The sequence below is a fragment of the Hypomesus transpacificus genome, chromosome 6, assembly GCF_021917145.1.
Source record: "Hypomesus transpacificus isolate Combined female chromosome 6, fHypTra1, whole genome shotgun sequence".
NCBI classification, from domain to species: domain Eukaryota; kingdom Metazoa; phylum Chordata; class Actinopteri; order Osmeriformes; family Osmeridae; genus Hypomesus; species Hypomesus transpacificus.
This window is the reverse complement of record NC_061065.1, coordinates 7,660,766-7,684,411: the sequence shown is the minus strand read 5'-3', so window position 1 is coordinate 7,684,411 and position 23,646 is coordinate 7,660,766. Positions and strand designations below refer to the sequence as shown.

At 43.2% G+C, this 23,646-nt stretch overlaps 3 protein-coding genes and 1 long non-coding RNA gene across 7 annotated transcripts; 2 read left to right on the top strand and 2 right to left on the bottom strand.

Moving 5' to 3' along the window:
- The first annotated feature begins 1,671 nt into the window (after positions 1-1,671).
- Positions 1,672-7,748, top strand: znf410 (zinc finger protein 410). The gene is made up of 12 exons (XM_047021319.1): positions 1,672-1,780; positions 2,083-2,174; positions 2,252-2,303; positions 2,503-2,635; positions 2,780-2,959; positions 3,339-3,557; positions 3,727-3,886; positions 4,666-4,847; positions 4,965-5,054; positions 5,446-5,565; positions 5,878-5,997; positions 6,173-7,748. The coding sequence occupies exons 3-12, from the start codon at positions 2,271-2,273 to the stop codon at positions 6,268-6,270; spliced, it is 1,335 nt and encodes a 444-aa protein (XP_046877275.1). The 5' UTR covers positions 1,672-1,780; positions 2,083-2,174; positions 2,252-2,270; the 3' UTR covers positions 6,271-7,748.
- LOC124468540 (ectonucleoside triphosphate diphosphohydrolase 5-like) lies at positions 7,218-13,872 on the bottom strand. Of its 3 annotated transcripts, none has more exons than XM_047021322.1 (14): positions 13,383-13,872; positions 12,542-12,780; positions 12,291-12,370; positions 11,890-12,033; positions 11,386-11,461; positions 10,835-10,870; positions 10,330-10,418; positions 10,139-10,218; positions 9,421-9,482; positions 9,140-9,241; positions 8,632-8,775; positions 8,212-8,268; positions 7,889-8,004; positions 7,218-7,666 (listed from the first exon to the last, which is right to left on the bottom strand). In XM_047021322.1, the coding sequence occupies exons 2-14, from the start codon at positions 12,771-12,773 to the stop codon at positions 7,583-7,585; spliced, it is 1,302 nt and encodes a 433-aa protein (XP_046877278.1). In that variant the 5' UTR covers positions 12,774-12,780; positions 13,383-13,872; the 3' UTR covers positions 7,218-7,582. The 3 variants fall into 3 exon arrangements, with proteins under 3 accessions (XP_046877278.1, XP_046877277.1, XP_046877276.1); XM_047021321.1 differs by having other exon boundaries at positions 13,428-13,872; XM_047021320.1 differs by having other exon boundaries at positions 13,452-13,872.
- A 538-nt stretch (positions 13,873-14,410) lies between these two features.
- On the bottom strand, positions 14,411-20,478 carry LOC124468538 (methylmalonate-semialdehyde dehydrogenase [acylating], mitochondrial-like). Its single transcript, XM_047021318.1, has 12 exons — positions 20,236-20,478; positions 19,946-19,987; positions 19,702-19,776; positions 19,175-19,336; positions 18,653-18,731; positions 18,236-18,538; positions 17,755-17,876; positions 17,199-17,388; positions 16,692-16,873; positions 15,922-16,101; positions 15,289-15,387; positions 14,411-15,173 (listed from the first exon to the last, which is right to left on the bottom strand). The coding sequence occupies exons 1-12, from the start codon at positions 20,272-20,274 to the stop codon at positions 15,069-15,071; spliced, it is 1,578 nt and encodes a 525-aa protein (XP_046877274.1). The 5' UTR covers positions 20,275-20,478; the 3' UTR covers positions 14,411-15,068.
- Positions 20,479-20,751: 273 nt separating this feature from the next.
- LOC124468821 lies at positions 20,752-22,661 on the top strand. 2 transcript variants are annotated; one of them, XR_006956228.1, is made up of 3 exons: positions 20,752-20,810; positions 21,518-21,616; positions 22,432-22,661. It is a non-coding gene; the product is annotated as an uncharacterized LOC124468821 (long non-coding RNA). The 2 variants fall into 2 exon arrangements; XR_006956227.1 differs by having other exon boundaries at positions 20,752-21,332.
- The last annotated feature ends 985 nt before the right edge of the window (positions 22,662-23,646 follow it).

Below are 23,646 nucleotides of genomic sequence, written 5' to 3'. Positions count from 1 at the left end.
GCGTTCGCGAGACACTCCTTGTTGAGTATAATTGAATTAGCTGGAAATGCTATTGTAAGGTATCTAGAAAGGGTTTATCTGCCAGTACATTGTAAGACTTCTTCAGATTGTAAATGAGTGAAGGTGGTGCTTTTATTTGATTGTGATTTTTAGTAAAAAAACTGTAACAGGAAATACTATTTACACCATGGATGTTTCCTTAAATATATTACACCTGTTATTATCTCTAATGTGATATAAACAGGTGGCTTGTTTGCTTACCAGAAAACATTTGCTATATGATTTTTATTGGGAGTGTCATATTTTAATGTCAACTGTATTTTATTGTTACCCGCTTTCTCTTATCTCAATAAAATGTGTGTGTTGATCATTTCAAAGTTTCAGTTGCACAAAATCTTGTTAAAGACATGATCATCATATGGTGTCTTAATGCTGGGTTTGGAACAACACAGACACAAACTAGGAAAATTAAACACAATTTATGCTGCCAAACAAATCCAAGCACATAATTACACGACAGTGTAACAACTTAAAGTTGTTAGTGTGCTGTTTTGTGAAAGGGCACATTTTGTACATTACAATATTCATTTGTTTGCTTAATAAAATAATTCCAAATCATTAGTGATTATGGATAATGGTATTCTGTTAAAATAAATTAACAAACCATAATTTTGCTATGATTTATGGATAGAGAAGTACATTATTATAATGATATATCCTGTAGAGATTGATCAAGGTGTTTTGACAGAACCAAGGAAAACCGAAAACACTGCAACCACTAGATCAGGGGTGTCAAACATACGGCCCGCGGGCCGGAACCGGCCCCCAAGGAGGTTCGATCAGGCCCGCAGGATAATTTGAAAGTGGAAAAAATGCATAAAAGACATGGAATTAATATTTTTAATTCGCTGCAATTCATGGATTATCCGCTAAGGGGCGCACTCTTTCCATCAGAGTAGAAGACAAGCCGCATCACTGAGACAGACTGAAAACAGCAGACGGTATCATTTAATACCTTGGTCTCTACTAGGGATGGGCGAACGATGCCTTGTGAAGCTTTGATGGTTTCTTCCGGATTGTGCCGGCCCAAAAAGCCGAACTATCGGCGCTTTGAAAATGAACAGCGTCATCTAGCAGCCGTTTAAACTGGCTGAATGAGGCGTAGTGGTTGTCTCCGACGGTAGACTACCCTACGTTATTCAATATTTAATTAAGGCTACATGTGTTCATTTTGATCTGATATTAGTGCTCACACATTAAAATGTTGTGATACATCCGTAGGCCTTTAGAATTATGTCATTTTCTCACAGTAAAAGTTAAAGAATATCGTACGAGATTCACTGGACTGGGGCGCGAACTTGGGATCCCAGATTCGCGTTAACAATATGTAATCGTACAACGCTTTAACCAACTACACCACCGAAGAGATCATTACTTGTTAAAGCGGTTGGACGGACTTTATACGATATGGTCTTTATATCAATTAAACTAGATAACACAGAAGAAAGACATGATATTTTGGTTATTTATAGCAGAGTATGGTATAATTTTAATGGTCCGGCCCACTTGACATCTCCCTAGGCCGTATGTGGCCCACGATGCGAAATGAGTTTGACACCCCTGCACTAGATGGTAGTCAAGTACAATGGATCTGCAACTATAATACGCGGAAGTGTTGTGCTCTTGTACCTTATGATCTTCCGTAGAACAGTTGACAGTGAAAGAACAGTTAGCTTGCTGGCAAGCTAGCACAATCCTCTCTGTAGATAAAGTATATCAGGTAAACAGCTATTAAAATAACTTGAAGTAGAGCTTTATCTTAGAACATTGCTTTTTGAATACGTATGCGACAAAAGCTGATGCGCTGTGTGTCGAACTTGCAGACTAGAAACAGTCCATAGTCTACTATTAGCTAGCTAGCAAGCTAAGAGAAACAATAACAAACTCACCGGGCACTGAGCATTTCGTTAGCTAGCTACCAGCTAGAACACAATATTTAAGTTGCTCTACTATTCTTGTGTGTATCTCCTTAAATAATGTATTCATCTTGCAATACTTGACTCAATGTCAATACCTTTACAGTCAGACTCAAGGATGTGCAATTGAATCAGACATGACTCCTCCTCAAAACCTATGACCAACTGGGCATATCGCAGTAAGCAGGTCGATCAGCGGTAAGTTACTGAGAGTGTTTTGTTGTAATTTGATGGACCTTTTAAATATTTATTTCTAATAACGTATTCTCTTGCAGTTATCACAAATTGTAATCCATGCTTTCTGATGAGCTTGACTCCAAACCTGAGGTAATATCACCAGCCATCACGTTATGCACTACTCAAGACAGATAGACCTGTTATACCTTTACAACATATTACACTGAATGTATATTACGTGTGTATGAGTACAGTATCCCCTGTCTGTAAGTGGCAACTCTGACTGTCTCTGCCTTACATATTTGCTCAACCCATTTACCTGTCCTGCACACCTGTCATCTCTCAAAAGCTGCTGGTTCAGTTCGTGCAGAACGCGTCCATCCCTCTCGGGCAGGGTCTCGAAGACTCAGAACCCAAACACACCTGCCTTCCACTGCTGGTCCCCAACGACAGCTCCCTGTGCAGCCCCCTAGAGCTAACAGGTCAGCCTTCACTGTTCACAATGTCAACGATCCAACAGCGCCTTTAGAAACATCAGTGTGTATCAGAGCCAGTTGACATTTGTGTGGATTGCTTTTAGTAAAGGATGATTTTATCTTGTTCTTGTGCACCCGACTTCGTCTCAGAGGGTGGTCTTAGCCATGCGTCTGCAAGGTCCCCGCCTTTGTCAGAGTTGGGGGGTGCTGAGCAGAGCCCCCTGGTCCAGACACAGGTCCCCCCCCGGGGCTCACCTAGCCCCCCACACGTCCTCCATGACCTGCAGCAGTCAGACAGCACATCCTACGTCCTGCTCAACCTAGCGAAAGGTACAGGCTCTGCGCTCCCTCAATCTCTTCTGTCTGACTAGAATGGAGTGTGTTAGCTATATAAGGATGCCTGTACTCTCCCAAATCCTCTGTGTGTGGTAACATTGAATTTGTTCCTCTTACATTTACATTTAGTCATTTAGCAGACGCTCTTATCCAGAGTTAGTCTTGGTCTAACTCTAAGTCTTATCCAGACTTACAGTAAGTACAGGGACATTTCCCCAAGGCAAGTAGGGTGAAGTGCCTTGCCCAAGGACACAACGTCATTTGGCACAGCTGGGAATCGAACTGGCAGCCTTCTGATTACTAGCCCAATCCCCTAACCACTTAGCCACCTGACTCCCCTCTTCTGACTCTTCCTCTCTGCCTTGCCCTCCAGGTCTGGCAGCCTCCTCTGAATCCCTGATCTTCTCTGCCGATGGTGCGGATGAGGAGGAGGAGGTGGTCTCGTCGGGGGACTACGGGGTGGATGGCAGCGCCCCCTGGTACCTGCGGGTGCAGGAGCTGGCACACGACAGCCTGATCGCTGCCACACGGGCACAGCTGGCCAAGGATGCCAAGGCAAGCCAGGATGCCAAGGCTGGTTGTGGCACTAACGGTAATATCACAAACTCAGCTTAGAACACAACGTGTGATGTTAGTGAGGGAGTTAGACCTCCCTGGTCTACATCAGTTACTTATTAGGTTTAGGGCCTCGGTGTGTACTGGTTTGTATCCATCCTAAGACTTATTTAGCCTCTTTGTAATGCGTCTGTCCGGTTGCCTAGGTGACATCATTCACAGTTTTCCGTCAGAGGAAGGTAAACGGGAGCTGTCGGCACGGACCAACCGAACACTCTCCAAGCAAATTCTGCGCTGTTCCTTTGAAGGCTGCTACAGGACCTTCACCTGGCCAGCCCACCTTAAGTACCACCTTAAAACACACAGGTTAGAACACAATCCTCACTCTAAATAATACACAGAACACACCTCATAGCCTTGGAACCCAGGGCAGAACTTATATTTTATGCCAAGTAACTCCAGCGCCCTCACATCTTTCCCAGTCTTTACCTTTCTGTCACAGTAGCTATGTTTCTTGCTTAGAGCACCAATTTTGTCTGTTTGTGCACACTTGAACTTGTATAAACCTATATTCCAAACATTCATCAAGCGTATATTGGGGGGCTCCCCAAACTTTTCCTGCGAGGGCCACATAATTTTTCCTTTCTTTAATGTGGGGCCGGGTCGGTCTGTAACAGAAAAGGACATGGGCCGGAGTGTCTACCAGTATTATTGGGGAGATTTTATTATGATTTTAAATGTATTCATTTTGCTAGATTTGTTCATTATTTTGTTATGCACCGTACATCCGAACATTACTTTTGTAATGATTTTTTTTTCTCATATTCATTGCTATTGAAATCAAAACATTTACTCAGTTCTGCATATTAATTAGTGTGAACTGATTTCTTTAATCATTTTTATTTTGTATTAAAAAAAAAGAGACAAAAAATAAGTCTGGCTTTGTTCAGAGGGCTGGTCCAAATGCGTGCGCATGCCATGTTCGGCTCACGGGCCGTAGTTTGGGGACCCCTGGTATATTGTCTCTCTGTCTGTTAGACAGACATAGCAAAAAGTACATATCAAATACTGTGGGAATACAGAAAGGCAAAACTGCCACAAAACACAGAAACATTCAGGACGCTTTTCCGTGTCTATTTTGTCAGAAATGATCGTACGTTTCGCTGTGGAGCGGAGGGCTGTGGGAAGAGCTTTTACGTGCTGCAGAGACTGCAGGTCCACATGAGGACCCACAACGGAGACAAACCCTTCATCTGCAAGGAGAAGAACTGTGGCAAGAAGTTCACCACCGCGGGAAACCTCAAGAACCACAAACGCACGCACACAGGTTGGCTGGAAGTTTTGCTGTTAATCGGAAGTTATGATATGGTGCGCTATTACAGATGTGAGAGGTGTGTGTGTGGTTTGCTTGTGTCGTTGTCACTGTTTGTGTATGCACTCCTAGGAGAGAAGCCGTTCTTGTGTGAAGCAGATGGATGTGGGCGCTCCTTTGCTGAGTATTCCAGTCTTCGCAAACACATGCTTGTGCACTCAGGTGAGAGCAGGAGGTGCCAAAATTGAATTAAAAAACACGTAATCCGTTAAGTGACCGTGCAGTGTGTGTGCCAGCGCTTCACAGTACATCCAGCCCCGCCATTAACACCCAACAGCAGCAGTAAAAACCCCCAACATAAAGCTAATGGAGTGAAGGTGTGGCTGTATTTACATTTAGTCATTTAGCAGACGCTCTTATCCAGAGCGACTTACAGTAAGTACAGGGACATTCCCCTGGGGCAAGTAAGGTGAAGTGTCCGAGGACACAACGTCAACTGCACAGCCGGGAATTGAACCGGCATCCTTCTGATTAATAGCTCGATTCCCTAACCGCTCAGCCATCTGACTCCCCCCCTGTATGATGTGACGTGTGACGCTGTGTTGTTCTACAGGGGAGAAGCCCCACCAGTGTGGGATCTGTGGAAAGACCTTCTCTCAGTCAGGCAGCAGGAACGTTCACATGAGGAAGAGACATGGAGAGGAAGCCCAGTGCAACGACGGCAGAGACACAGGTAGCACCATATCCAACCTGTACACACCCACACACACATTAAGCGCAACATCAAAGTAGTTTATAAATTAATTCAACACATTTTGAATTCATCTTACACAATACTGAAGTCCTAATGGTGGAAGGAGAGTGCTTTGCTCTTGTGTTGGAATAAGTGGAGACACGAGGAATAAGTTTGTGTGTCGCAGTGCTGTGCGATCAGTGAGTCACAGAGGATCGTTGAGGGCTATAACGTCCCTGAGGAAGCGTGTTGCTCCTTTTGTCTGCCGTGTCTCGACTGCTGTGATACTGGTGCCTGCTGTGTGATTGACAGGAGAGGCCCTGACCCACAGCAGTCTGCTGGAGGCAGACGGGGAGGCTGGCGACAACATGGTCACCATGACTACAGGGGTGGAACCCATGAATCTGCACCATGCTATGCTGAGAGCCCAAGGTAGCCCCCCACACACACACACACTTTCCCTAGCTAATTTACAGGCTCACTTCTTCACTTGTTTTCCTTGCTATTGTATAATGGCTAGAGATGCACGCTTCTCAGTCATCGCTACGCGGTGATTCCAGGAGAGGTCCTGGTGGCTCATATTTCTTCTTGTTCTTCATCCTTCAAGGCTCAGCAGACTCCGTGGTCCTCTCTCAATCACATGATCTGGTGACCATGACAACTGCTGGCCACTCGTACGGCGAGGATGTGGTGGCTCTGTTGTAGAGGTTGTTGTCCACTGGGACCCTTTGTTGCACATGTAGAACTCTACTGCTGGTGACCCTAGTCAAAACAAGGTAGCGCTGACATGGAGCTGAGTGATGTTCTGGAAGCAGAATCCTTAAGACTAACCTGCAAAGTCCCAAACTATTATGATCGTTAATAAGGTAATTTGTGTGATTGACTAATGCTAAAACACTCCCAGAACCGCCACATTCACAGCTGTCTAATATAGCCAACGTGTTTTGTTTAACACCCCCCCCCCCCCTAGTTTCCTTAACAAGCTTCCTCAATTACTCCATTCTTTGCTGTCAGCACTGTAGATATGTAATTAGCTGCCAACAATGATGTTATTTTTGGCGGGAGATGTGGGATAAGTAAAAGGTTTATTCAAACCCACCTTTCTGTAGATTATAACTGATAAATATAAATTCACTTCCAAAGAAGTAGTGACACAGATATAAAAAGTTGAGTTTTATTAAAACTGAAAGTATATGTATAGATAAATGATTTTATTCATTGTCTATCAACTCTTATGTGCATTCTCCTGAGAGCAGTTAATTATGAAAAGGCTACCAAATGTTTCATAAGACTCCTAATTTTCCCTACACCTCAAAAACCGACCAATAGAATTATTCAATTACAATTAACATTAAATGTGCAAACACATGCCGTTTCTGCAACCAGTACCATCTGCTACCAACAAGTTAAAAATAATAATTGAGTTACAAAACACATTATGGAGACCATATTCAACATTTGTGATCCGCTATTGACAGTAAGGCTGAGCAGTTTATCCACATGCTCATGTTGGGCGCCTTGGTTGGTTTTGTAAGATATGAACTCTTTAGTAATATGAAGCACACAAATCATTGCCAAACCGATTGCCCCTCAAAATGTCTATAAAACACTGGACCTTATGGTAGTCATGTTGGAAACGACCAGCTTTAGGCTTTGATCAGTTGTCAGTGTTTCACTTGCGTTTTATGTAAGGTAGGTGTTGAACTTCCACAAGGTCAGTAGCTACTGAGAACTGAGATACAGTAACTTGACTATGGTACCAGCCACTGAGACGTCACTTTAGTAAATTCACCCCAAAAATCAGACAAAATTAAATCAAGGAAGGCAAACTCAGATATAAAGATACACAGTTGAAATCTTTCAAAGTCATCGCTGAAAGAAATTAAAGACACTCCCTGGGGTTTTCTACGATGCACCTTTCCATCCCAGCTCCTATTGGCTAGTCAGGTGAGGGAGATCTGGGATCTCACTGTACGCGTCAGGTAGATCCCTGGTGTTCCCCGTGTGTTCTGCTCCCTCAGTGGATCTTCAGGTTCTGGAAGTGGTGGAACGTGGCTCCTAGAGCCCAGCTCGTCTCCACATTGTTCACCTTCTTGGTGAGCTGGGGAGGACAGGAACAGACGTCACGTTGTCATTATGCCTTTTTGTATTTATTTGAATTAAAAAAATGTTAAAAAGCTAAACTAGATGTGGTGTCTGTCATGTTTCATCTCTGTCACCGCTACCTCCCCTCCGCGGTTCCTTTTTTAGCGACAGTGAAATTCTACGTTTCTCTATTTTCATCTCTTCAGCCTCAGACTTGCACTCAGCTACGGATTCTGACCTGCAGAACTGTGTTTTCCTTGAAGCCAAAGCCGTCCTTGAGCAGGCAGGTGATGTAGGTCAAGTCCATGCAGAGGAAGGGGCTGGCGGAATGGTGCTTCGACATCTTGTTACACACTGTAGGAGGAAGGACAGTGTGTCATTATCTCCCCCCCTCATCTACTGGATCCGGTCTCCTCATCAGTGTGAAGAGGAGAGACTGGAGGAGATGAGGAGAGACTGGAGACTATTGAGATGCAGCCTGTGCCTCCAGCAACACCCAGAGCAGCTCCATCATGGTAATGATGCATTGTCATGCATGTCGTGACTGTGGCGGCGCCTCACCCTCTTTAGCTCTCTTCTTGAAGTCTCTGACTTCCAGCTTCCCTCCTTGAGACCCGTCTGGAAGAGAAACGGCAGGAGCATACAGGGGGGGTCATGGACCTTTCATCAGAAGCCCTGTCATCACATGGTCTCATTCATTATAAAGAGAGCAGCTCTGAAAAAGATATTTCCATCACACTAATAATACATCTGGTGCCCTTTCTGCTCTCGGCTTACAGAAGGTAGTCATTTCTCTAATAACTAGACTAGACCTATAGCTCATCACTTTTCTGAGTCAATCAACCACTTCCTGTATGACTCATTTCACCCTCTGTCTTGAACATGAAAGCATCTATCATTCTAGGTCATTGTTATGACCCAGTTTGTGTCTGTAAGTTGCGTGCACCAGTATGAGGAGGCCAGGAGAAAGCCTTGTCTCACCGATGAGGCCTGCGTCGACGGCTCTGTCGAAGTAGTAGGAGAAGGCGTAGAAGACGGAGCTGTCCTTCAGCTCGTACGGCTGAAGCACAACCCCTCTCACAACCTTCAGAACCTCCTGGTAGCACAGCTTGTACCCTGAGAAACCTGACAGACCAGCAGAAGACAGCATGACCGTGAACAGAGTGGTTCGACAAGAGAATGTGAGTTCCAGTCTTTCTGACGGTGTTCCCCCTGTCAGGTGCCACGCTGACACCCCGCCCAGTTTGTTTCTGTGTACTTTACATTTTAGTCATTGAGCAGACTTACAGTACGTACAGAGACATTCCCCCGGGGCAAGTAGGGTGACGTGCCTTGCCCATGGAAACAACCTAATTTTCAGACGGCCGGGAATCAAACCGGCAACCTTCTGATTAGTAGCCCTATTCCCTAACCGCTCAGCCATCAGACTCCCCTACTACTTGTGATCCATCCAGACAAGCTGAGCCTCCAGAGCAGACGACAGTCTCACCATCAGGGATCCCACTGATGCTGTAGGTCAGCCCTCCGAAACTCCACTCATCGCTGAACTTCTTAGGCAGACAGGAGCTCTTGAAGACCCTCCACTCCAACCCTGGACCACAGAACAGAGTGCCTTTCATGTTGTTGGATCAAACACCTGGTGAGCCAGGTGCCTTTCAGACGTTGATTTGAAAAGGCGAGTGTATCAACTCTATAGCCACTTACGAGGGTCTTTATGATCCATGTGATTTTATATGAAAACATTTTGAAAACCAGATACTTCACTCCTACCTTCAGCCCCTAGAGCTCCCAAGGTGGCCAATCGTGCAGCCATCAGTCCGTTTCCTAGGTAGCTGGAGGAAATCAGGGTATATTTACACTATTACAATCATGGTAATTACTTGTTATTTGTTTGTTTTTTGTTTTCAACCAGGTTAGGGGTGGGAATCTTTTGGTACCTCACGTTTCAAATCAATTCTTGGGGTCACGATTTGATTCAAAATCGGTTCACGATTTTTCCAAGATAATAAATAAATAAAATAAACATATATGAATAATCATAATAATCATAAATACAAATTGTTTTTTTTACCATTTGTAACCATAACCAAACACAAAACCCCAAATGACTGTAAACTGATTAAATGTTTTATGAGGAAAACCTTCCAGTGGAGTTCTTATTTGTCTCTCTGAAAATAGCTCCAACATCTAGGTCAATACTCCAAACAGTTTCATTCAGAGTCCAAGCATTAAGTGACGGGTTCGATCCAGAGCCAATTAAAAGCTAGTAGGCGTCAGAATGTAATTAGTATTTATCATGGTCATGCATTGTATACGAAATAGGCACTTGTTCAAGAATAATTCCACGCACAATTACGTTAAATTTACTTCCTTATTTTTGTATTACAGTCAATTGAGAACAATGTCAAAGTAAGAACGAAACACAGTCAATATGCTGTACAAGCTACAGACAATAATGGAAAATAACATCACTGTATAGCTTGGTTACCTGTGGGTGTACAGCTCATAGGTACTGTTAAACATGTCAAATCTGACAATGTAGTCAGCAGGGGCACTTTGAATGGTTTTCTGCGAATGAAGAGTGGTTATTCTTGTGGTGTCAGTGGCAGAATATACAATACCTATTGAAGGCTTTGGTGCCTTAACACCACAGACATTTAGATTTGAAAGGGTACCAACCTGAGATTTGGGAAGGAACGTTATTTGAGTTGATCCTCCTCCCAAATCCAGAATCCCCACTGTCTTCTTGGTCTGAGCATGCAAGTGACCTACAAAATATTTCACGTATGACGCAACATTTCTTTTAACAGGGACATGACTTCAGGTGGAAAGGTAGAATCAGTCATACTCGCGATGCTATCTTTAAAAGCACAAATTGGCCTGGGATCTATAAGCAGAAGTGTGAAATCTTGCTGTGCAGGATGATAATGGAAATATGAGCCCCTTTGAGGAATGAAATCTTACTGGGTTCCACTGTTGCTGTACAAATTGATGTTATCTGCTTGTGAGCAATGGTTTATCATAAGCTAGCTGGCACTTCAGCAAGGCTTAGCTATAGTTTGTAAAGAGATGACCTCTACTGCACAGGAAGGGAGAGTATTTAACATAATTCTTAAACTGTTCAATTCTATTGCAGATTGAGGAAAGGCACAGTATTTATTGTAATGTAAATGTAGAGACCTACCAGTTAAAAAGTTCAGCGTTACCCAGGCCAAGATTCCTATTAAAATGTACAAACAAATAACTGTCAATGCAAGAGAATTAACCCATTTTCATTATGTAGCAAAATGACAACATAATTTTTGGGTCAGACTACACATGCATATTCTCAGGCTTGAGTATATGGCACGTGAGTGCTATAATTTGAAAAGCAAGGTTGAAACGCTGACAAATCAATTATGCCTTGGCATAACATTTGACTTTGAAAACCCACAAAATACATTTACCACATAATTACAGCATCACTTTGAGGTAAAACCTAAACAGCAGCCAAAATGAACTCCCTTATTTTCTAGTGTCATCATAACAGATCAAGATAATCTGCAGTAATTTTGTAAAACAGCTACAGTAAACAAATACCAATGATATGAAGTTGCAAAGAAAAGCAAAATGGGGTTCTGGAGGGGGTATTGAGATCTGTTTCCTCTGTATAGACTGGCAGTTGACTGACAGTGATAGAAGAATGGGTTAGATTGCGGTTTGACTGGGACATGGGTAGGCAGGCCCAGACATTACCTTCATTTGTGCCGTTCATTATGCTGACGCTGTCGTCTGGGATGAGAAAAGGAGATTCATCAAAAACGTCTCGGACCTGGAACGACAGGAGGACAATGAGCATGTTGTTAACTCATTGTGTGGCCTCTTGCTCCTCAAGACAAGTCCTGGGATTCATTCATTTCTCCCACAGGAATTAATAAAGAAGCGTATTATCTTGTTCAAGGTGCCCTAGCTCATCTTCACTTATCTCCAGAGGACCCCTGGCTCACTGAGCAGTTATCTACCTAATACATGATAACCATTCTGGGCTTGATCGAGCACCATCTGTCTGAAATAGAGCCGTGCACAATACGAGCAGCTTATCACATCAGTGTCCTACCTAGTACAGTTCTATACAACACCTTCCCCTCAAGAAATTCTCAACCTCTTCAATCACCTAACCAGAAGCCACACTACCTGCTACTGTACGTCTATCATCTTGGCTGCATGTGGGTGCCCCTGGTGGTGCCGGGGTTGTCCTACCTGTTCCAGCAGAGCCTGGGCCTTCCCTGCAGGCAGCAGGCGGAGTCCTGCTGTGGCCCTGAGCACCACAGGCGTTCTCTTCCACTCCAGGCGAGGAATCGTCTTCTTAGCCACCTTCAGCATCATCCTGACTGTGTGGCCTCCCTGAGTGCACATAGAAACAGGTTGTTTGCAAACAGGACAAGTCAAATGAAATGTTTTAGATTTTTTTTATGCAAAGCACCATACTGGGGGTGGGTGGGGGGGAGGATTTGAACTTAAGACCTGTTGATCTGGAGGGCAAAAACTCCACCGTTGAGCTCTAAACATGCTCTTTTCTTTACATTTTCTTTAAACTTTTTTCCCCTTTACTTTTAGTCAACAATCTTCTTGTATGTTTAAACCCAAATAAAGCAGCTTACCATCTCAGGCATGTCAGCATATGCTGACAGACCAGGCTTTATGGAATGGAACATTTCATTGTCCAAAACAGGCAACTCCTCTGAAACACAACAGATGTTCACACCGGATTATCTACATTGAAAAACAGCTTGGAGTGAAAATGCATTAAATGCACAATACGCCAACTCACTGATAATCATTTTAAAACTGATGGCATGACCGGAAAACAGCAAACAAATCCTTTTGCTGTCTGTTGTATCGGTATACTAACCAGGGTCTTTCTGAATGAAGGTGTAAACGTGGATGCGAGTTCCCGTGCTCCCTGCGTCGAACATCACCCCGTAGAAGATGCGGCTGGAGTTGGCAGGCCGGCTGAGGCTGGGGAGGATGCTCCCAATGCTGGTGGTGAGATCCAGCAGAGAGATCTTTGTCTGGGCCTGGGCCTGGGCCTGAGTCAGCTGAGACACAGCGAGCAGGACCAGCAGGCAGGCAACAGGAGACATCTTCTCTCTGGGTGAGTAACAGAAAACCATTGCTCTTCAAAAGTATGACTTCGGGTCTGTTGTCATTTGCTGAACGATTTCAGGACTGAGAAAGATTCAGAGTAATTGAGAGCAAGAAGACCAAGGCTGATGTAGAAGAGACCAGAAGGGTAGCAGAGAAGCAATTACATGTCATTACATTATATGTCCTTTGGCCACACCTTCAAATAGCCTAAACCAACCAGGAGAGAATACTAAAATCCATGACGATGTATAACTAATGTAGAACAACTAAGGTAAATGGGGAAATTCATTAGCAGTTAAGACGCTGAAACGCTTATGCTTATTAGTGAATTATTTTACCTAGTAGCCTACACTAAAATCATAATTTCTGTCATTGCCAATTTTGTACTGAAGAAATCTAATCCAGAAGATGTGAGCAAATAGTGTCCAAAAATATGTTTTGTTCAGTACAGTTGATAAGGGTATTGATGTGATTGTGTGTTGCATCATGAGTATTAAGATATTGAAAGCTACCACATTCACAACAGGTAAAATACAGTAATTAGTTGATTACTTTATGCTATTCGCAGTTTTAGTCTTAATAGCTAACTCAACTGCAAAACTTACTTCGTTACCCCAAAACTAAGTTGACCCACACTTGATTTTACTTGCCATTTGACAGCTAGTTTAACACACCTTGGCTGGTTAGCACTAGTTAGGCTAATGCGACGGTCCTTCACGAATTCTTCACAAATTCCGTCTAAATGTGTAGTAATCTAATACATGGCAAACATTTCGCGTTAAGGAAAGAACACTATCTCGTGTTTCAAAATTCATTTTTTACCGACTGCAAGTGATAAGCTAGTTCAAGCTACACTGACATGTGATGTTCGACGGCATTTGCTGGGAAGTTTAGTTACGTCATCGATGTTGTGAGAACAATCGGCTCACGTGTACTGTGTGCTCAGCCAGGGACTCGTGGGGGAATATTATTTAAAAAACGGAAACAAATTCTGTAGTTATTATTCTCCAAACAGTCTAAAACGAGGTTTCAAATCACCCCTCCTTCCAACCGACTGCTTCAACAGCCTTGAGGGTACAGTATGGCGAGAATTTAATGTCTTCCCCGACATGGTTAAAGAATAGGCTACTCCCAACTACCGATATTCAAGTTAAATTTAAATCCTTTTAGTCAGCTGTCTATGGATAATTACTGCCTGAATGGATTCCAAATGTTGTTAACAAAGACGTTAATGCATGCAGTCTGCAAATTGGTAAACCTACTTAGTCAAGGTTGCTGACACAGTAAGTAACAGTGAGACATTTTAAATCAAACATTTGTAACCCCGAATGAAGCGATTCAACAACTGCGAAGTTTTAGTCAGGGAACATGTGGTAGTTATCCATGTTAAAACATGTTGCTAAATAATGCACATCTAAGTCTTAAATCTTGTGACACCAAGTGCATGTATTATAACCTATATTTAAGGTATTTTGGCCCCATGAGGCTTAGAAGTTCATAACTTGCTGATGTACCTCAAAATACCTGTCGGTCAAAACATGTTTTCTAAGAGTTTAGCTAAGCCAACCACAATATGGGCTTTTTCATGACAGAACGTTGTATATTTGATAAACAAAACAATTAGATCACTATATGTAAATCCAATGCAAGTTTTAATAAATGTCAATCAACTCCTCTATCATGCATGCCCATGAGAACATACTGCATAACTGTAGTAAATAACAATTAAGGGTGTCCGCTAATGTGATCCACACCCAGAACACTAAACATGGCTAATACAAACAGTGGTCAGACCAATAAAGATTGCATTGAAACAATATCACAAAAACATTTTCTGTACTGTTATTGACAATGTGTAGACATTTTTGACTCGATCACCTGTCCTTTCCAGAACTGCAGTAGAGGAAAAACATCCTACTGTTCTTGGTTGCACACTGTGTCCATGCTCATACACAGAAGACAGTTGCCCACGAAAGAGTAACAGACTGAGGTCATCCATAGCATCATTTCTTGTCAACATTTCTACTAGTCAATCAACTAGCTAGGGAATTTGCAAGGTCATCAACAGAACACGTTAATGTTTTTGAAAACAAATACAGACGGCAACCATTGATTTGTACCTCCCGACTAGGGTTGAGTATTGAGAACCGTTTCAGAATTGGAATCGATCAATTTGAAATCGATCCCCAACCCTTCTCCTGACCACATGGATGTTAAGGCATATCCGTAGCACATAAAAGGTTGTGCTAAAAAGTCTAGGTGAGAAAATATATTTACACTGCTACATGTAGTTAGCGACCCATGGTTGGCATGGTAACAGCTGGGGTCTTCAGAGTGGCGTCTTCAGCCTTCCACTGTGATGTCACCGTCTTGATTTGAGTGTAGAACTGGATCCCCTGGGAGCAGAAGGAGAGAACAATAGGTGTTAACACAACTCTGACCTCCTTCACAATACAATAACACAGTGACCTTGGGTTAGTTCACAGACTTGGGCAGGTGTTGTGAGTATACCTGCTTGCCATAGAAGTTAGTGTCGCCTCTGAAGGAGCCTCTGGAGCCAGTGAAGGAGAACATGGGCAGAGGAACGGGGATGGGAACATTCACACCAATCTGCAAACACAAAACACAGACTCAGTCGTCCCAACGTCAACCCCAAAATCTATCGTCCATTTTCGTTCTTAATCTCTGATATAACCATCATGGAAACGTTATAAATCCTTGCTGGGAACCACTGAGATTCTCTGCTTGAGATTTACACAGGACCTCACAAAATAGAGATTCACTAACTGACCACAATAATTGTGATATTTAAGTCGAGGTTTATGAACAAGACCGTAGGGGGTTGTTGATGACTCACTGCACCACCTCTGTATACTCTCTGTAGTCACCTACACAACATGAGTCATCTGTCTATCTAGAGAAATATGGGTCAAATGAGCCAAGAGGAAGGAATAATTCAGCATTGCACTGTACCACAAGTCAAACCCAGATGGCACTCTGTGGCAGTCAATCATGAGCAGATCTTTTCCCACATCATTATGCACATACATTATTATTCATACTACAGTTTTGCTTGTCCAGACGGTATTCTGTCTGACCGTGTGCCAGTATTCTCACTCTCTGGTTCCACCAGGTAAGCCTCACCTGCCCTACGTCCACTTCGTGAGTGTATTTGCGAGCGGTGGCTCCGTTGGTGGTGAAGATGGCAGTGCCGTTGCCGTACTGGTTGTTGTTGATTAATGTGATGGCGTCATCCAGGTTGTCAGCTTCCAGAACGACGAGCACCGGCCCAAATATCTCCTCCCTGTAGCATGTCATGTCTGGCTGGATACAACAACAGCAGAGACAAGGTCTGATTGATCCAATTCTGCTTTAAAGCTGTCCCTATTAAACCATCCAAAACTGTGTGGAATTCACAACTAGAAAAACATGACCAAAACATGTGAAGCTGTTGTTAGGCATCGTTCAGTGAATGGGTTAACTACTCTGGCTTTCATGCAAGTTATATCAGATGCACACACAGGGCACTTGGGGATTGTGAGAGCATCTCCCTCATGGGTCATTGCCATGGTTGAGTCTTCGAACAGCACTAGCATTGAAATCCTGCACACTTAGAGAATAACAAACAGCTCAGCATTATGTGATATAGGCTATGATAGCTTAGTGTCCAATGACACAGTTATGCATGCATTGTGATCTGACGATTGCAAAGTAAGCGTCTTCAGCCAAGAGAGCTGGTACCATCGGGCTATTAATCAGAAGATTGCTGGTTTGATTCGCGGCCGGGCAAAATGACACCGTGTCCTTGGACAAGGTACTTCACTCTACTATCCTCGGGGAGAATGTCCCTGCAGTTGCTCTGGATAAGAGCGTCTGCTTAATGACTAAATTTAATTGTTCAGGTTCTGCCTTACTGTGACGTTGGCCAGGATGGTGGGGCCTACGAAGTTTCCGTTCTCGTATCCTTTGACGTGGACGTTCCTCCCATCCAGCAGCAGCGTGGCTCCCTCGTCCACCCCACTCTGGATCAGACTGTCCACTCTGGCCTTGGCCTCAGGAGAAATGAGAGGACCTACATCTGCCCCAGGCTGGTCACCTGCAACACACACAGTCAGATGGCTGAGCGGTTAGGGAATCGGGCTATTAATCAGAAGGTTGCCGGTTAGATTCCCGTCCGTGCTAAATGACGTTGTGTCCTTGGGCAAGGCACTTCACTCTACTTGCCTCGGGGAGACTGTACTTACTGCAAGTCGCTCTGGATAAGAGCATCTGCTAAATGTAAATCAAACACACACCCACCCACAGGGAAATAAAGAGTTGAGACCTTGGGAGATTTGGTCAGGACTGCAGCTCTTTTTACAGAAGCAGTTTAACTGTGTTTTATGCCTTTTGTGGATAAATCCCTCAAGAGGTGGATGTACCTGCATTGACACGCAGTGCTTTGGAGCGTTCCACCAGCTCTGGGAGCCAATCACGAGCCTCGCCTACAAGAATGGCTGTCGACAGAGCCATACACCGCTGGCCTGCTGCTCCAAAGGCAGCGCCCACCAGCTGGTTCAGGGTGTTTTCTTTGTTGGCATCAGGCATCACCACACCATGGTTCTTAGCTCCCTGGAACAGGAAATATAGGACGTGACTCCACAATACATTTTTAGGACAGTGCACAGGAAGAAAGATTTGAAGGCAAACCACACAAGTTCACACAATACTAAAAAGGATTTGCAGCCATCTGCTGGTTTAGTCTTTAAAATGTGGGGTCTTTTCATTCAGGTTTACTATCGAGCTATGAAGTTGTGTCCTTGGGCAAGGCACTTCACCCTACTTGCCTCGGGGAGACTGACCCTGTACTTACTTACTGTAAGTCGCTGTAGATAAGAGCGTCTGCTAAATGACTCAATTTAAATGTACTATGACAGGCATGATACATTTGGATTTTAGTCTTGTTCAAATGAAACACCAGGTTACTGTCAGTCTTACCATGTTTGACTGCACTCTCTTGCCGTTCTTGGAGCCTTTCTCGTAGATGTACTCCCCGGCCTGGTTGGAGCCCACAAAGCTGATGGCCTTGATTGCCGGGTGATCACAAATGAAGTTCACCGCTAGAAGTCAAGGTCAAAGATCATTTTCATTGCACATTCGCTATTAGTCCTCATTATCTAAATGGTGCCCGTAGGTACTGAATAAATGGTGTAGGTCTTATGACCTTGGAAACAATGCCTTTAACAAATTCTTTAGTGTATGGATTTTATTTTGCCTGTGGCACATTGATGAATTACATTTACACACACAGATTATCTAGTCTTTACATAACTTGAGCCTGAGGGTAATTTTAGTGTTTGAATGATCACTTATACTTTTATTTGGCCGATTCCCTGATTTTATTTTTAATGGTACAGCATAAAAACAATTGAGCTCCTTTTCAATCTTCTAAAAGCTGACAGAAACACAGTCCTCTCACCTGCATGCTGGCCATGGATGATGTTCAGCGTTCCGTCGGGTGCTCCAGAATCCTGCAGCAGCTTTGCCAAGAGCATGGTGCACCCTGGGACACGCTCGGAGGGCTTCATTAGGTAGGTGTTGCCACAGACCATGCCCATGGGGAACATCCACAGAGGGATCATGGCTGGGAAGTTGAAGGGGGCGATGCCGGCACACACCCCGATGGGCAGGCGGTAGGTGTAAGTGTCCATGTCTTTGGTGATGGAGGGCAGGGTCTCTCCCAGCATCAGGGAGGTGATGCTGCAGGCATGCTCAACCACCTCTAGAACCAAGAGGTGGAGGAGGAAGAGAGGTGAGATGCAAACAGGAGAAGAGCTGGGGTTTGTATACAGTGCACAAGGTAGGAGAGGGAAGTGGAGTTCTGGTCAGGACTTACGTAGCCCTCTGAAGACATCTCCCTCAGCATCAGCCAGAGTCTTCCCCTGCTCTAGAGTGATCAACTTGGCAAGCTCTTTCTGAAAAGAAAATCAAACATGCCACTAAAAACATTTTCTCCATGGCATGCCTGCATGTCTTCCACTGGCACCTCTATGTAAATAAAAACATTACTGAACCAAAAACCGTTGACATAAATACATCAAACACCTCTACTTGTAATGCTTAGGCTCTGGCTTATGGGAATAGTTCACAATTCTCATCTCTTCCAACTCCACACAGGTCCACAGAAGCATATCTCCATCCAGGCTTTCCTTACAATCAGGGGAGGGGGGGGGTGGGCTAGTTTGTGCGATAGACTAACGCGTTCTGCAGAGAAGGGAGACTGGCGTTGGTCACGGTTTGGAATGGAGAAGGACAACGGCGGATATCTTTTTTTTTGAACTACATAGTTAATGTGGCGGGCGTGTGTTGCTTAGGCAGCTGCCTTAACTGAAAAGTGCCGCGGGAAACCCCTGCTTACAATGTTGTCCTTGATGAGCTGCTGATAACGGAGAAATATCTGCTGCCTGCTTAAGATGGAGGTCTCAGCCCAGGGTAAGTAGGCCCTGGAGCAGGAGTCCGCAGCCGCAAGCATCTCCTCCTGGGTCGCCTTGGGAACACGTCCCACCACCTCGTTGGTGGCCTGGGAGAAAGAAAGAGGTCAAATGTGATACATGGCATGACGTTGTTTGTCCACATTTCCGCTGAGCGTCAAAGTAATTGTGCATGTTTACTTATTTACACAGGAGGTGCTATGACTGTCTACGATGTTTTGCCTTGCCAGAGGCAAGAACAAGAGCTGTTGGCCTGTGGCAGAAAGAGCCTACCACCTAGGATATCATTATGAAAGTCTTTCATTTCAGAAACATGTTAAGCTTAAATTCAAAAGGCTGCAAATTTGCTGTCTTTGAAGATGAAAAAATGCTGTATTGATTTTCAGAATTGGTTTGTACAGATGTACACTAACTTCTACACGTGTGTTGGTTATAAATAGCCACTCATACTTACTGGATTGTGAATGTCAAGCCATTCGGTAGTGTTGGACTCTACAAACTTGCCATCTATAAACAGCTTGGTGGTTGGCTAGGCGGTTGGAGCACGGGGTGTAAGGAGGGGTGGGGGGGGGTTGGATTAGTGGACAATATATAATCCAAAATGTCTCACAGAAATTATCAATGATTAACTCTGCAAAAACACTTGGACACAGCTTGACGTTTCCATATGACTTAAAATCATGATGAACAATTCTCACCACAGATGAAGAGTAACTTAGTCGACCCATCTGGAGAGGAACCTGCAAGAGTAAGGAAAGGGAGAATCAACTTCCACAACCTGCGATTCAAAACAAAAAGGAAACAGCAATAGGGCATGTTTCAGACTGATTATCTAACCATCAAACTCATTGTGTTTGATATTATGCAATTGAACTCTGGAAAAGAATGCAACACGTAGAAAGCGTGTCATGTTGGCAGTGTGCAAAGCTCTCAAACAAACAACTCATTGCTAGCAACAATTTAGCAGCGCATTCGTGTGCTACGATACCTTTTTGTTCCAAAGCGATCTGGCGAGAATGCCTGCCATGACTGAGTTGATGTACTTTATTTGTCTGTGGTTTGCACTATGAATAACATAGGCCCATGCACCGACCCAAAGAACACCTCTACACACCAGCAGGAACAAATAGCCTAGCTAACGAAGTCAAAAGGCATATGACGAAGAAAGTGCGCGGTGCACTTTTTAGCAGATCTTTAAACATGTATTCCCTTTTATGTCCTCTGAACAACCAGTCCACATGACTTGTATAACAGCGGACGCGTCGTTAAATTGCAGTGAGGACAACTGTTTCCGCTCAAAAGGGGATGGATTAAAACGAGCTGGTTAGCCAATCTATTCACTCTTATGAAGTGCCGCCCCGAATTGTACAATGTACATTGGTTGATCATTCACTGGTAAGAACCGGAGCCATAGAAACGAGCTGAGTAGCCAATCTATTCACTCATATGAAGTACCGCCCCGAATTGTACACTGTACATTGGCTGATCATTCATTGGTGTGAACCACAGCCATTTCTCTCTATGGCTTTAGTATGAACCAACCTTCATTGACATTCCCACAAGGTCCGTCTTATTTCATTTACGTATAGTCTAATTGGTCCAAATGTCAAACTTTATTATACATTAGACAAGATAACCGTAAAGACAAGGAGTTACCAGAAGAAAAATATTAATCGCGCTGGACCTCAGGGTCCAAACTTTCAAATTGAAGTTAGCAGTACAGTACACTACAGTAGTCATCAGGAAGCTGAAGAAGTTCAAGTAAACTTGACCTTGGAAGTCTTCGTTTTTCGTTTATTTATGTAGGCTAGTTTAAAGTACTTAAAATAATAATTATGAAGTTAATTAGGCTACATATTTTCTTACTACAAGTAGTCTAATTGTCTGCCTCGGATCAAACATAGACAATTACTAGTACAGCTAATACACGGAGAGAACATTTTAGTCTACCAACTGGAACAAAGTTCTTGACAGGTGACTGTTTCTATGGAAACAGACAGACACAAAAAAGTAATGGCGGTCCTACACTGGAGTTGTCAAGATGTAGCTGAATGGATAGAATCTCTGGGATATCCACATTATACAGTTAAGTTGAGTTAAGCTTTCTGATTTTTTTTAAATCAGCTCAGAAAAAATACAAACAATGTAACAGGAACTTTTAGTAAAACCTAAAATAGCATGATCAAATTGCATCAAAGTTCAAATCTGCTTTTCTCTGCTAGGGCCTACTATTGAACTATTTAACTGTATTCTGTATCCACTTTCTGCAGGCATGTTTCTCTCAGAACCTCATTACAGGTAGAAAGCTGATTTATGTAAATTGCTCATATCTGCCAAGATTAGGAATCACAGACTTTGAGGATATGAAGGTTAGTGGATGTAGCTGAGAGCCTTTCAATTTAAATGTTGGTTATCCTAAATTGACAATGGAAAATATGGTAGAATCAGAAGGCTGCTGTATTAAATTTCAAGATTGTCCTCAGTACCTAAGACTAAATGTATGCAAGGTGTTCAACATGATACCATTCCACTATAAGTTCAGATAAAATATGCAGTTGTCAGAATGATTTTGAATATGACAAGATATAGAATCAGTCTTTTGCAGAAAATGGAAAATACAAACGAAGCTAAGAGGTAATATTGAAATTTCTGAACAAATGCCATTTGTTCAAGTTCAAGTATTTTATTGTCAGATGCACAGAACAACACAGGGCACTGAAATTCTTAGGACAAGACAACGCAAAGCAACCTGGCATAACATAACATATTAGTACACAGAACATAGATTACATCTATGATAAATTAAAATAAAATTACATAGATTACATCTATGATCAAATAAAATAATATACAATATTCAATACAGTATACTAAACCTCTATATACACATAATACACATAATAATATACATTTGGTCAGGATAGCCAATAACAGCAGTAGGCAGTACCACACCAAAGTGTCTCCAACACATATCCATATAAAGTATGCTGCCCCTTTAATATCGTACTGTAATAGGAACATCAATCAAGGCTTGATGGACTGAGAGTGGAAGTAGGCACATAGCCGTACATGTGCTATCATAGCAGTAACAGGCGGCAGTAGCACAAGGTTAACACCCTACAGACAGGCATAACAAAACCATGGAGGGATGGAGGTCTCAGAGGGTGTCATGTACCTGCTGCAGGTCATCTCGTCTCATGTCCGGGAGCTGCTGGGGGTCACGGAGCCACTGTGGAGCCGCAGCATAGCGGACCTCCCCCGGGACAACATGGGCTTGTTCCTCGAGAAGAAGAGCCGGACTGGAGACTGGGCAGACTCCCTCACTTACTCACAGTTTCTCAAAGACATAAAACAGTGAAACGGCACGTTGCATGCTTGACACGATCAATTAAAGAGACATTGTGATTAAAATTGAGTTTAGTTAGTCTTCAGTTATTCTTCAGTTTAGTATTAATTCAGATCCCAATAGCCGGAACTACTGACCACAGGTATTGGACTTGGTCAATACACCATTAAAATAGTGCTAAGCTAAGCATAAGACAGACTTGCTGACATAGATCACGCCACCATTTGACAACAACTTCTCTTATAAGTAAACTGAATGACTACAGACTCAATAGTTCAACACTGCACAAAGATGCTCTTATCGATCTTAAGGGTTCAATGACTGAATAGGGTTATTGATCAGCAGCAGATATCTCGAGTGTAATTCTTTGGATGAAACCACCTCTATAATGAAACGGAGAGGAGAGCTTGGAGCTGTATTGTTCTGGTATAGAAAGCACTGAGTGTGCAAGTATTTTCTTTGAGAGTACTGCTTAATCTCAGAGATGCACTTGTAAAATGCTTCGTCAACTTCAAAGCACAGCACACAGAGGCTGCTGTAGGAAGCAGCCTATGGCCCTATGTGCATTAGTCTACTATTGGTGCCAGGACGGAGTTTCAGCCAGCTTGACACTTTCTTGCCAAAGCAGCCATTCAGGACCTTATGCTGCAAAGTTGAACGCAAATCGAACAACATTTTCATTTTCTTGAGTTTGATCTTCCGCACAGGTATTTGATTCACAAAAATAGCCCTACCTAAAAGCAAATCAGTTTATTTCTATGGTATCAAATTACGAGGAATATTTGGTGTAGCCTATTGAATTTACAATCAATGTTAAGATTGTATGCATCACAAAGTATGCAATTTTTCATATCTGTTTAGTCTACAATAACACCCTCACTTGTCAAATGTGAGATTAAGGTACAGGTAAAATAGGTAAAATAGGCACACTGTGTTCCTGCCTGTGGGGTAGACTGGTGGCCTATTGCATCTGCAATAATTTGGCTTCTATGCTTGGGGCGCGCATATTACCATTCTGAGCACAGCGCTGCCGGTCACCCGCGAAATGGAACT

What these genes read in the sequence shown, in the direction of transcription:
- znf410 (XM_047021319.1), top strand. Translation starts at nt 2,271, where the DNA reads ATGCTTTCTGATGAGCTTGACTCCAAACCTGAG. An exon ending in AGCTTGACTCCAAACCTGAG is followed by an intron (nt 2,304 to 2,502) that starts GTAATATCACCA and finishes ATCTCTCAAAAG; the next exon opens with CTGCTGGTTCAGTTCGTGCA. An exon ending in ACACATGCTTGTGCACTCAG is followed by an intron (nt 5,055 to 5,445) that starts GTGAGAGCAGGA and finishes GTTGTTCTACAG; the next exon opens with GGGAGAAGCCCCACCAGTGT.
- LOC124468540 (XM_047021322.1), bottom strand. Translation starts at nt 12,773, where the DNA reads ATGTCTCCTGTTGCCTGCCTGCTGGTCCTGCTCGCTGTGTCTCAGCTG. An exon ending in ATGCTGACATGCCTGAGATG is followed by an intron (nt 12,034 to 12,290) that starts GTAAGCTGCTTT and finishes ATGTGCACTCAG; the next exon opens with GGAGGCCACACAGTCAGGAT. An exon ending in CCCAGGCTCTGCTGGAACAG is followed by an intron (nt 11,462 to 11,889) that starts GTAGGACAACCC and finishes CTGTCGTTCCAG; the next exon opens with GTCCGAGACGTTTTTGATGA.
- LOC124468538 (XM_047021318.1), bottom strand. Translation starts at nt 20,274, where the DNA reads ATGGCAGGCATTCTCGCCAGATCGCTTTGGAACAAAAAG. An exon ending in GATCGCTTTGGAACAAAAAG is followed by an intron (nt 19,988 to 20,235) that starts GTATCGTAGCAC and finishes TTACTCTTGCAG; the next exon opens with GTTCCTCTCCAGATGGGTCG. An exon ending in AGATGTCTTCAGAGGGCTAC is followed by an intron (nt 18,539 to 18,652) that starts GTAAGTCCTGAC and finishes TCTTGGTTCTAG; the next exon opens with AGGTGGTTGAGCATGCCTGC.